Below are 13,654 nucleotides of genomic sequence, written 5' to 3' on the forward strand. Positions count from 1 at the left end.
GCTAAGAGCTAGTCTGGTTCAGTCAGACAGAGTAACCACACTTAGGTTAGCAGAGAGTCGAACTCATAGAGATCTGTGCTAACTGTGCTACTGGTTCAATAAATCAGATTGAATTAACTTCAAGGTCTGGAGTATCTTTTGGTTAAAGCTGCATCCAGTTGCAGCCTGTGTTATCCCAGAATACATAACACATCAGGAAGCATCTTGAGTTGGGGGTCGGGTCGGGTTGGGGGGTGGGGGTCAGGTTGATTCGGGGGGGGGGGGGGGGTGGTCTAGGACTTTAAAATACTGAAGTTAGAAGTGTTTTACTTCTTCTAACTCTTCCAGAGTAACTATTAACGCATAACACAACTATTAGCGAAGGTGGAACCATCCAAAGTGAACAATTTAAATTGCTCTGACAGACGGTTCCCAGTGTGGTGCAATTGTCCAGGGTAAGTTAACCCTTCTGGACATTTGTTGTCTAACCTCTTCCCTGGTAACCTCTGAGAGGGATTCCCCAGAGCATTTTTGGTGTACCCCACGCCCCAAATCCAGCACTGGGCAGCCAGAAAGTTAAAGACAATGACCAATCCTTATTTTTTCTTTTAAGTAGTACCATGGGATCTTGGGCAGATGGGATCTTGGTTTATCATCTCATCTGAAAGTGCGGTGCTCAAATACAGCACCGATGGATTGTCAAATTTGATATTTATGCTCAATTCTCGAGTAGGACCTGAATCTACAATCTTTGGACTCGGCGATAAAATGATGTTTACAAACTTCTTGGGCTCCATTTACACTGTTTATGACCGAATTAACTTTGCCAAACACACCAAATCACTATGTTTCTAGATATAATGGTATGAAAATAATTATTGAATTATATTTTTCATTGATAAATTATTTGCAATGTATCATCTCATAGCTTTTTTAATATAAATTAAGAGTGCCCAATTCATTTTTTCCAATTAAGGGGCAATTTAGTGTGGCCAATCCACCTACCCTGCACATCTTTGGGTTGTGGGCATGAAACCCACACAAACACAGGGAGAATGTGCAAACTCCACACGGACAGTGACCCAGAGCCGGGATCGAACCTGGGACCTCGGCGCCGCGAGGCAGCTGTGCTAACCCACTGCGCCACCGTGCTGCCCCTCATCTGATAGTTTTGACGATCACTATGTTAATTTGCTTCGGGGAAGTTACCTGCCAAGCCATTGCCTCCGCTTGTACCAATGTCGCTATGGAAAGCGATCCAATATCTTCATAGCTGGTTCTGCGAATGCTGATTCTGTCCCTTTCATTCTGTACAGCTTTGCAAAATAAAAAGTTGCTGTTAAATCACCAGTGTTAATGTTCAAACTTTAGATTAGACATCTCGCCCTCAAACATTTTGTTTTCTGTAAGTTAATAACAAGAAATAACTAGCATTTATATAGTACCTTTCATGATCATAGGAACCCCCAAATTATTTTACACCCATGTAAGTGCTCTCAAAGAGTAGCCACTATTGTGATGTAGACCTGATTGCAACCAATTTCCACATTGGGTCCCGCAATGGAGGATAAGACCAGGAGGCGGGTCCCCAAAAAATACACTGGCGAATCCATCTCTGAACTTCGATGCCGGCTGCCGAATTCTCCGGCGCCAGCCCCCCCCGGAGATTCTCCGGGCCCCGTTGGGCCGAGCGGCCACCCATTTCCGGCCAGTCCCGCTGGCGTGGATTAGACCAGGTCCCTACCGGCGGGACCTGGCTCTAAGGGCGGCTTGTGGAGTCCTCAGGGGGGCGCGGGGGGATCCGGCCCCGCGGGCGGCCTCCACAGTTGCCTGGCCCATGATTGGGGCCAAGTGAGCTACGGGTGAGCCTGTGCCGTGGGGGCACTCTTTCCCTCCGCGCCGGCCTTTGTAAAGCTCCGTAATGGCCGGCGCGTAGAAGAAACCCCCTGCGCATGTGCAGGAAACACGCCAGCGGTTCTGCGCATGCGCCAGAACACGCTGGCGCTCCTGCGCATGCACCAACTAGCGCCGGCCAGCGGAGGCCCTTTGGCACCAGTTGGCACGGCGCCAACCACTGCAGTGCCGGCCATTGCGGAGGATTCCAGACCTTCCATGCGGCCCGGCGCCGGAGTGGTTCACGCCACTCCTTAGCGCTGGTACGGCCCACCTCGCCGGTTCCCGGAGAATCCCGCCCAAGGTTGCCCGGAACTGGAAATTTTTCCTGGCCAATTGCCCTGCACCAGGAACTGTCCAAAAACATGGTTTAAATCTCAAACTCCGGATGCTTCTGACTGGGTTACACTAATAGTTACCCTGGGGGTAATAGTTACCCTGGGGGTAATATTACCTAATAGTTACTAATAGAAAAAGTTAGAAAAATTAAAACACTTCCAACTTCTGGGTAGCTATTGTACAGACCCAGATTAAACCCCAGGGGACTGCCCCCGCTACCCAACTACCCCTCCATGGAACACCCCCACCCCCTGACACCCCAGGGGTCTCTCCCGCCCCCTGACTACCTCTCCATGGAATTCCCCCCACTCATACGGGGCTCCTCCGCCCCCCCCCCCCTCCCCAAAGCCAGAGTGGACCCAGCCCTAGTTGCAGCCTTCCCCCCCCACCCCGAGGCCCGAATCACCTCCTCCCCCAACCCCAGCAGGCCAGCAGCTGATTGCCACTCCAGGGAAGTTACGATAGTGTTGTTTGAGGCTGTGTGCTATGAATCTGGGAGAATGTCCCTGCTCTTCTTTGCGTTTCAGTTTAATATCTCATCCAAAATGCACTGGTCGGAATTTAGCGGGACTGTTAGTCACAGCGCAAATCCCATAATGGCCGCTAAATCTCGCGAGCAGCCAAATACAGGATTCAAGCCGATGAGGTCTGTTTGAAATCTTCCTCGCCTTCTGCCAGTGACATAATCTGGTTCACAACCCAATTTCCATACATTTCAATAAATTATAACCTGATTACTGGGCTTGGCGCCATACCATCCACGCATGATGGCTGTTCCCCCCGGTGGCATGACATCACGTTGGCACAAATCACTGCTAGTTTCTGAAGAGGAAATTCCAGGGGGGCACAGGTATGGGACACTGGCAGGGGTGTTACCCTCTTCTATTGCGGGTTGCTCCCCATCTGCATGGGAAGGCAGTGTTCCCCTTATCTGCCTGCGTGCCCCGATGTCCGTGGGTGGGGGGGGGTGCCATGTCCGTAGGGGGAGGGTCACGATGTCTATGTGATGAGTCTCGATGGCCATGGGGTGTTTTTGGGGGGGGGGGTGGGAACGGTACATTTAGCTTTGAAATTGAGCCACCCTTTAACAATGGTGTCCTGATCACAGAATCCAGCGTTGCCAGCGGGTTCAGGTCCCGCCCCTTCAGCTGGCTGTGTGATTCCCGACAGCACCCTGAAATTGCAGGTTGTTCAGTCAGGCAATAAAAAGTGGTTTTGAAACCGGCTGGTTTCACACAGCTTTTCTCGCATGATCCAACACTTTGCACAATTTTGGAACGATGCCATCCATTGGCTTCATGATTGCAACAGAACTTTGCATCAAATGTCAGCCCGGATAATCTGCACAAATTCATAGGGGTGAACTCTCCGCTCCCCAGTCGTGTGTTTCTCAGCGGCGAGCCATCGCTGGCAGTGGGACTCTTCATTCTGCCGCTGGCCAATGGGATTTCCCATTGTAGCCATTCCACGCTGCTGGGAAACCCGCGGGTTGGTGTGCGCTGCCGGCAGATCGGAGAAACCCGCCGGCAGAAAACTCATCCATAAACTTTAAGAATGTAAGCTGTGGCCCTGAGTCAGGAGGGTACATAGATACAGAGAAGATAGGAGCAGGATGAGGCCTTTCGGCCCTTCGAGCCTGGTCCGCCATTCATCACGATCATGGCTGATCATCCAACTCAATAGCCTAATCCTGCTTTCTCCCCATAGCCTTTGATCCCATTCTCCCCAAGTGCTATATTTAGCCGCCTCTTGACTACATTCAATGTTTTAGCATCAACTAATTCCTGTGGTAATTCCACAGGCTCACCACTCTTTGGGTGAAGATATGTCTCCTTATCTCTGTCCGAAATGGTTTACCCTGAATTTTCAGACTGTGGCCCCTGGTTCAGGCCACACCCACCATTGGAAACTCTTCCCTGCATGTACCCTGTCTAGTCCTGTTAGAATTTTATAAGTCTCTATGAGATCCCCCCTCAATCTTCTGAACTCCAGCGAGAACAATCCCAACCTAGTCGATCTCGCCTCATAAGACAGTCCCGCCATCCCTGGAATCAGTCTGGTAAACCTTCGTTACATTCCCTAGAGAGCAAGAACATCCTTCCTCAGAAAAGGAGACCAAAACTGCTCACAATAGTCCAGTTGTGGCCTCACCAAGGCCCTGTATGGCTTCAGGCCTGACTTCAAATAACTGAGTGCAGAATCTAACCAATCGCTCCGGTTGCAGTATTGAAGGAATGCTGCGCTGTTAAAGGCACTGACGTTTGGATGAGTTATCAAACCCAGCTGGATTTAAAAGATCCCATGGCACTATTTTGAAGAAGAGCAGCGAGCTAGCCCTGATATCTATGCCAATATTTATCTCTCAGCCAATATTATTTAGTCATTATTGCATTCCCTTCCCCTTGCTGTGAGCAATTTTTCTGCTGTTTCCCAAATTAAGACAGTGACCACACTTCACAAGAAGGAAGTGCTGGAATTTATTCAGCACGTGTCAAGAATGATTCAAGGCTGACATCCAGGGCATTGGATCTGCTGACAGCCAACCCCCTGCCCTTTCTTCCAACCCCCTCCCCCACTCCATTCCCCCCTCACCTACCCTGTGGCCTGGGTACTTCATCAAGTGTAATTTTCTGGTTGGCAGAAGCTGGAGCTCCCTGATGTCGGGCAATGAAGAGCTCCTGGCCTTCAATTGGCCGGCAGCTCTCAGGGCAGGATATTTTGCCCCCAAGGTTCTAAGTCCCGGGCAGACCTAACGTCGGCCATTCAGATGTCTGGTGGGCATTTAACTCCGGCGGGCCTTCCCCAAGGGAGGCGATCTGGGGACCGTGGCAGTAGGCGAGAGATTCCGTCACCAACATAAACCCCTCCTCCCTCCACCCACCCCGAACCTAGGGCGCGAGTCTCCGAAATGGAGACTATGTGTTCGCGCCGTCGTGAACACCGTCGCGTTTCACGACGGTGCGAAACGGGCGCGGGCAATAGTGATTCTGACCCCCACAGGGAGCCAGCATGGCACTGGAGCGGTTCACGCCGCTCCAGCCGTGCCAAATGGGCGCCGTGCCAACCCGTGCATGCGCGGGGGACTTCTTCAGCGCGCCGGCCTGGACGCAACATGGCGTGGGGGTTTCAGGGGCCGGCCACAAAACAAAGTAGGCCTGGGGGGGGGGGGGGGGGAGGCCGGCTCGCCGATTGGTGGACCCCAGGGCATTGGATTGGTGGGCCCGCCCCACAGGCCGCCCCTCGACCCTTCGCGCAGAGTTCCCGCCGTCAGCGACCAGGGGTGGGCGGCGGCGGGTCTCTGCCGTTTCCGCACGGCCGCTCGGCCCATCCGGGCCGGAGAATCGGCGGCCCCACCGCAGACAGCGGCCCGTGACCGGCGCCGCGCCAAATGCGCCAGCGCAGATGCCGCCGATTCTCTGAACCTCGGCGGCATCGCGGTTGCGGCGATGCTCCTGCTGGGAGAATCGCGCCCCTAGTCTCACCATATGCAAGCGCTATTTTCTTAAGATAATGGTTGGAAAATCACAGAGAGCCCAAGTTCACAAGACACTCCTGGAGGATTAAACTTCCACCGAGAGTGCAATTTCTGAAGTTGCACTCAGCCTTCTGGAAAGTTCTGTACTGCAAGCATTTACCAGCAGATGGCAATCTACTGTTACATTTTGTCCCTTATGTTTCTTCTGAGCTCCAAGTGTTAGAGGGAGGAAATATGAAAAGTATTACGCGGATTTGGTTTATTTGTAGCTTTTTTTATTAAAGCTTTAGATTAAATGAATGTCAGTGTTATTCCACAAGACTCATACATAGAGCATCACAGTGGGAGAAGACTTCCTGTGTAGACTAGCTGTAATAAAAGCATAAACTCGTTCTTTAGAAGCATCTAACAGACAGAACACCTTCCACCATTTTTGGTACATCGTGATGGGGGCAAACTGTAATGATATGGTTCTAAAACAACTCATGAATCGGTGAAGTTGACTGCAGACTTGTAGAATGCGCATTCAATATCCGAGCACAGTAGCAGCTTAGAATCTGCGATCTCGGCCTCGACATTAAATAGATAATTCCTCTGTAACCTTTCTAGAATTGTATAGTGTGTCAGGCCACAAGTTTTATGAGTTTGCACAAGCTGGATAAGTAGTCCAAAAATGTACAAAACAGGTTGGGGTTAGAAGGTGGAACTTGTTTTTGGGTCAGAAATAGGTGCAGTGAAGTTAAATCTCTTGGACAAATGTCCTGCCACCTCCCCTTCAGGATTGTTGCAAACCATCCAACCTGAAATTAGTTGCAGCATTTTTTCAGGCATTTAGGATGGCCACTTACAACAGGCCTCTTGCAGATGGATACTAATGAAAAGCCTCAATGTCTGACTGGGGACCCCTTGAGAAAATTGACCGGCACTGTTATCAAAGATAGAAAGAAGATAAAGGTAAGAAAATGAGTGACAGAATGGGAAAAATGATGGTGGCAAACCCTACATATAATAGGTTTAAAATAACAAGGCTGGATAACAGCTGGTGCCTAGGATTCTATCTATTTACTGTGGGGTAGAAAGTACAGCACAGGTTGAAATGTCAGAGCTATTTTAAAAGAGCTATCGACAGCACCAGCGTTATAATATAAAAGGCTATTGAGCCTCGCAATCTCCCTGACAAGGCTCTAAGTGAAAAAAATATATATTGTGAACGTTTAATAATGATAGTTTTAAACACCAACATTCATGCTTATATCTGTCCAGAGAAAGGTACTTGACATTTTGAGCTCGGATGGCTGCACAGATGGAGGGAAATTGGAATAGCGATGACCAGAGAATTCCGGTCAACGTTTGGGGAGAAATGTAAAACAGCATGTCAGCTTTCTTTTTTTTAAGCTTATTTAATTCCCTCAGGTGAAAGGTGAGCTTGTTTCTGACTGGGGGGAAGATCGCAGAATCATAGAATCCCTACTGTGCAAGAGGAGGTCATTCAGCCCATCCAGTTCATTCAGATCCTCTGAAAGGTCACCCCACCGAGGCCCACTCCCCCACCCCATCCTGCAATGGCAGAGAGGTATTGTCACTGGACTAGTAATCCAGACAGCCAGGGTAATGTCCTGGGAACCCGGGATCAAATCCTACCATAGCAGATGGTGACATTTGAATTGAATAAAAAAATCTGGAATTAAATGTCTAATGATGACCATGAAACCATTGTCGATTGTCATAAAACCCATCTGGTTCACTAATGTCCTTTAGGGAAGGAAATCTGCCGCTCTTACCCGGTCTGGCCTACATGTGACTCCAGGCCACAGCAATGTGGTTGACTCTTAAAATTCCATAGTTCAAGGGCAATTAGGGACGGGCAACAAATGCTGGCCTTGCCTGCGACGCCCACATCCCAAGAACAAATAAAGAAGAAAAAAACCTTTGGACACTAAGGGGTAATTTAGCATGGCCAATCCACACAACCTGCACATCTCCAGACCGCAGGAGGAAACCGGAGCACCCGGAGGAAACCCACACAGACACGGGCAGAATGTGAAAACTCCACACAGACAGTTACCGGAGGCCGGAATCGAACCCTGTGAGGCAGCAGCGCCAACCATTGTGTCACCGCCCTACCTTTCAGCTTTCTATCACTCGCTTGATCCAATTGTGCAAAATCAAGATCTGCCACACTGAGTTGCTAATAGGTTGGTAAGATAGTAGGCGATAGAAACCTTTTGATGGCCTTGTGGCTAAATATGCCTCTCAATGTAGCACCAGGGTACACAGGCTAGGTGGTTAAGTTTCAAAGTCCAGTTTGTTTAGAGGTATTTGATTCCAGCTGGGGAAGCAGTTGGAATAGAATCAGCCTAAGCATATTGGGCTGGGTTCCCTGTTTTTGGTGGCTTGTGACTCGTGCTGGATGGTGCGGGTGTCAAGTAAGAATAAAGATTTAGTTGTGTTTCTTTCGCCTTTGTGCCTACCAGTGGTTTCAGAACAGTGCAGTGTTTACCGCATCTGAAGTTGTGAGATTGCTTTAATGGTGGAACTAGAGGAACCACATTCCAGAGGATGATATTTTCATCTTTGTCGAAAGTTGATCTTGGGATTTTGAAGATGCATTTCCCACAATCTTCAAAACACAAATCCATCCGCGGGATTCTCCCATCCCGCGGCAGAGTGTCCACGCCGTCGTAAACGCCGGCCCGTTTTACGACAGCGTGTACGGGCCGCTGCCAGGAGTAATTCTGGCACCTATAGGGGACCAGCACGGCGCTGGAGTGGTTCACGCCGCTCCAGTTGCCGATCCCGGCGCAAACTGGGCACCACGGGATCCGCAAATACGCAGTGGCACCGGCGCCAACGCGCACATGCGCGGTGGCCTCCTTCAACATGGCGCAGGAGTACAGGGGCTGGTGAGTATGAAAAGAGGCCGGGGGACAGAGAGGCCGGCCCGCCGATCGGTGGGCCCCGATCGCGGGCCAGGCTGCATCGGAGACCCCCCGGTGTCGGAGTCCCCCTCCCCCCCACAGGCTGCCACCCGACCCTTGCAGGCAGAGTTCCCGCCGGCTGCGAGCAGGTGTGCACGGTGTCGGCGGGGCTCAGCATTTTAACTACGGCCGCTCGGACCATCCCGGGCCGAGAAGCGGCGGGTCGGCCGTGTAGAACGGCCTACGACCGGCACCGCGCCAACCACGCTGGCGCCAACCGCGCCGATTCTCCACTCTGTGGAGGGGCGGGGCCCTGTCGCAGAGATTCTCCGGCCCGGCCCAGCCCTGGGCTGAGAGAATCCAGCCCTCTGTTCCTGAAGTGCTTAGTTTTCCCCGTGATTTGCAATATGGCATAAATATACTTCACGCCAATATATGAACTGTTTGATAATTGCAGCATATTGTGCTGATTATCTGCGATTCAATAACGCAGACCCAACAGCGTCAAGAGGTCATGACAAAACATTTAAATAGATTTTGCAGAGGTTCTGTATTTAGGCATCACTGTATTTGGCCAATATGAAGTTAATTTGATCTTTCTTTGTAACTGATCTTCCTTTGCTCTGTTTTCTTATTCCGTTATATAGAATCATAAAATTAAAGAATGGTGACAGCACAAAAGGAGGCCCTTCAACCTGTCATGTTCATGTTAACTGAATGCAAGGACAACTCAGCCAATCCTACTCACCCACCTTTTCCCCATTGTCTTCCAAATTGTTTCTCTAAAGGTAATTTCCAATTCCCAGAAGACCATAAAATATAGGAGCAGAAGTAGGCTATTTGGCCCATCGGCTCTGCTCCACCATTCTATGAGATAATGACTGATCTGATGTGACAATCCTCTACTCCACTTTCCCACCTTACCCCATAACTCTTGATTCCCTTACTGATTAAAAATGTGTCCATCTCAGCCTTGAACATATGTAGCGACCCAACTGGGACAGCCCTCTGCTGTAAAGAATTCCACAGATTCATTACCCTCTGAGAGAAGAAATTTCTCCTCATCTCTGTCTTAATTGGGTGACCCCTTACTCTGAGATTATGCCCTCTTGGCCTAGACTCTCCCATAAGGGGAAACAGCTTCTCAGTTTCTACATTGTCAAGCCCCCTGAGAATCCTGTATGACTCAATAAGGTCGCCTCTCATTCTTCTAAAAAACCAATGAGTACAGGCCCAACTTATTCAACCTCTCCTCATCAGAAAAGCCACCATACCAAGGATCAACATAGTGATCCTTCTCTGGGTAGCCGTTGGGGGACGGAGGGACAGACAGTAGCACAGTGGTGGGACAAGGTAGCACAGTGGGGGGGTGGGGGGGGCATGGTAGTACAGTGGGGGGGGGGGGTGGCACGGTCGCACAATGGTTAGCACTGCTGCTTCCAGGGTCCCAGGTTCGGTTCCTGGCTTGGGTCACTGTCTGTGCGGCGTCTGCACGTTCTCCCCGTGTCTGCGTGGGTTTCCTCCGGGTGCTCCGGTTTCCTCCCACAGTCCAAAGATGTGAAGGTTAGGTGGATTGGCCATGATAAATTGTCCTTAGTGTCCAAAAAGGTTCTGTGGGGTTACTGGGTTACAGGGATAGGGTGGAGGTGTGGGCTTAGGTAGGGTGCTCTTTCCAAGGGCCGATGCAGGGTCGATGGGCCGAATGGCCTCCTTCTGCACCGTAAATTCTATGAACTTTCCTTAGATAAGGGGACCAAAGTTGTTCACAGTATTCCAGGTGTGGTCTAACTAGTGCCTTGCATGATTTTAGCAGGACTTCCCCATTTTGAAATAAGGGCCAATATTCTATCTGCCTTCCCTATTACTTTCTGAATTTGCAGTGCTAGCTTTTTGTGATTTATGTGCAAGGACCACCAAGTCCCGCTGTGCTGCAGCCTTCTGCAGACTTTCCCCATTTCAATAATATTCAGCTCCTTCATTTTTCCCACCAAAGTGCATAACTTCACATTTTCTTACAATATATTCCATCTGCCAAGTTTTGCCCAGTCACTCACTTAACCTGTCTATATCACTCTGTAGCCCCTTTGTGTCATGCTCACCACTTGCCTTCCCACTATTTTTGTTTCACCCAAAACTTGGACATAGTACATTCACTTCCCTCATTCAAGTCATTCATAATTGTTGTAAATAATTGTAGCCCCAGCACTGATCCCTGTGACACGCCACTAGTTATGTGTTGCCATCCTGAAAATGCTCCGCTTATCTGTCTTCTACTAGTTAGCCAATCCTATATCCATGCTAATATACTGCCCCCAACATCATGGGCTCTTATCTTATTAAGTAGCCTTTTGTGGGGTACCTTATCGAACACTTTGGGGAAATCTAAGTATGTTACAACTTCTGGTTCCTGCTCTTACCACCTCAAAGAATTCTAATAAATTTGTCAGGCTTGATTTCCCCGACATAAAGCCATGCTGACTCTGCTTGCTTATATTTTTTGTAAAGGGCAACAATGAATCTACACCATGTGGGTCGAAACAAAAATGTACTTTATTTAACAATAACTATTATTTGAAGCTCCGGTAGTTCTTTACTGGGTCTTCTCTTGTCGGTGCCTTACAGACAGACTCTGATAATACAAAGCTAAGTATTGTTAAGGGTCTCCCGCCCCCTTATCGGGGGAGTTCGTATTCTGCAAGATCAAAAGGATAGTTAATCATCTCTACCCTGTAAGACCCATGAGGGTTATAACAGTATTTTGAAATGCTCTGCGATTACATTCTATATAAAAGACTCGAACATTTTCCCATGACAGATGTTAAGCTAACTGGCCTACAGTTACCTGCGTTTGTCTCGCTCCCTTTTTGAATAAAGGTGTTACATTGGCAGTTTTCCAATCCTTTGGAACTTTTCCAGAATCTAAAGATTCTTGGAAACTTGCTACCTGTGCCATCATTATCTCGTAGCGACTACCTTTAATATCCTAGGATGCAACCCACCAGGTCTAGAGACTTATTGGCTTTTGCAAAGAACAAAGAACAAAGAAAAGTACAGCACAGGAACAGGCCTATTAGTTTCCCCAGTACTTTTTCGCTCGTGATAGTTATTGTATTTACTCCCCCTCACTTTTGTCCCTTGATTATGTAGTATTTTTGGAATGTTATTAGTGTCTTCTACTGTGAAGACTGATGCAAAGTATTTATTTAACTCCTCTGCTGTTTCCTGGTTCCCCATTATTATTTCCCCAGACTCATTCTTTAAAGGGCCTAGATTTACTTTGGCTTCTCTCTTCCTTTCTATATATTTAAAGAAGCTCTACTGTCCCTCTTGAAGGTTAACATTGAATTTGCCTCCACCACACTGTTAGGCAGTGTATTAGCCCCTGTCAGCATTAAAAAGATTTTTCCCATGTTGTCTTTGGTCCTTTTGCCATTCACCTACATCAGTGTCCACTCGATCCCGATCCGTCAGGGAATGAGAACCTTCAGAGTTTCTCAATTTCTACTCTGTCCAGATCCCTCACAATTTTGAACCTTTTCAAACCTCCTCTCACCCTTTTTCTTGTCTTGGGAGAACAGCCTCAGTTTCTCCAATCTGTCCCTTAATTACATTAATTAAATTGGTTGTTTGCTGCTTGCTCTCTGAACATGGCTTGGGGTTGGGATCGTTAGCACCACATGGACATGACGGACAGGGGCACCAAATTGCAAGCCCCGCCCATCACCGATCCCAACCCTGAACTTCTTTGAAAATTCACTCCTTCATCTCTTCCATCATCCAGAGATCCCTGGCTTTGTTTGTGCTCCCGTTGCCCTAGTGCCTGGTTTGGGATGTGTATTTACCCTTCAACAGGCTTTCACTGGCAGCCTTACTCTGAATTTGGAGAAACCAGCATTAGTCACTCACAGGATTAATCAAAATATTCATGATCCAATTTGTTCCATCAATTTGGACGGAAATCAGATTAAATCTCTCATTAACTGTGTGCCTCAGCACAGACAACGGTAGTCTGTCATTTAAAAAATTGCTATCATTGTGTCAAACATCTGCCAAAGATTAATTTGATATATAATCCATCCAAATTTGCATGTGTATGTCCAGATGAGAATTAAATGGCAGCAGTATGATTAGTGCTGTAGGATGCTCTGGACACACCCAGTGCAACTGACTAAATGATTGATTGATTGATTAATTGGTTTGATTTATTGTCACATGTACCGAAGTACAGTGAGAAGTATTTTCTGGGGCCGAGGGAACGTACACAGTATGTACATAGTAGACAAAAGAATAATCAACAGAGAACATTGACAAATGTTACATCGACAAATAGTGATTGGTTACAAGGGGCCAAACAAAGCAAATCTGATCACCTTCAGTAGTAGAATCTCCAAAAGGTGGGGAAATGTTATTATGTAAAATCTGTGGCACTGAAATGTTTAGACTCGACACAATAAAGTTTTGTTGAGAAAGGCCTGTAGAATAATAGAGTGTGGTAGTCACCACTGATGTATATATTGTATATATAGGATGTTGATATAGGTGCTTTGCGGTAAGGCCCCTGTACTACAGGTACGGGGGTAGAACCCTGCCTACTGGCTCCGCCCAGTAGGCAGAGTATAAATATGTGTGCTCCCAGTACATCAGCCATTTCGTCAGCTGCTGTAGGAGGCCACATATGTCAGTGTAATAAAACCTTGATTACATCCTACTCTCGTCTTTGTGTAACTGATTGTGCATCATAGAGCAAAATCCTCCCAAGACCCTTCTGGCAGCTGCGATGGTGGGCGTGAGGGGAGAAAATGGCAGGAGTCCCAGAAATCGGTTTCATGTCATCGTGAATTTGTGGCAGGAGGTTCCGCTTGTGCCCACCATGGCAAGTCGGGAAGCCCGCCGGAGACCAGCGTGAACCTCATTTGCATCCCATTAATGGGATGCAGTTGTAGGTCTGACGGATGCAGATGCAGGTCTGACCCCCCCACCCCCCCACTCCCCCCCACACCAAGTTCCCTATGATGTCGGTGGGAAAACACATTGGCATGAAATTCATTTG

General features: G+C 48.4%; 1 protein-coding gene across 2 annotated transcripts in view; it reads right to left on the bottom strand.

Annotated features, from left to right (window-relative positions):
• LOC140430420 (hepatocyte nuclear factor 4-beta-like) overlaps nt 1-13,654 on the bottom strand; it is a 122,811-nt gene that overhangs the window by 37,309 nt on the left and 71,848 nt on the right. For both annotated transcript variants that reach the window (XM_072517892.1, XM_072517893.1), the window contains exon 4: nt 1,189-1,295. In XM_072517892.1, the coding sequence (XP_072373993.1) occupies nt 1,189-1,295 (107 nt within the window). The remainder of the gene's footprint in view (nt 1-1,188; nt 1,296-13,654) is intronic.

Source organism: Scyliorhinus torazame, chromosome 10, assembly GCF_047496885.1.
Source record: "Scyliorhinus torazame isolate Kashiwa2021f chromosome 10, sScyTor2.1, whole genome shotgun sequence".
NCBI classification, from domain to species: domain Eukaryota; kingdom Metazoa; phylum Chordata; class Chondrichthyes; order Carcharhiniformes; family Scyliorhinidae; genus Scyliorhinus; species Scyliorhinus torazame.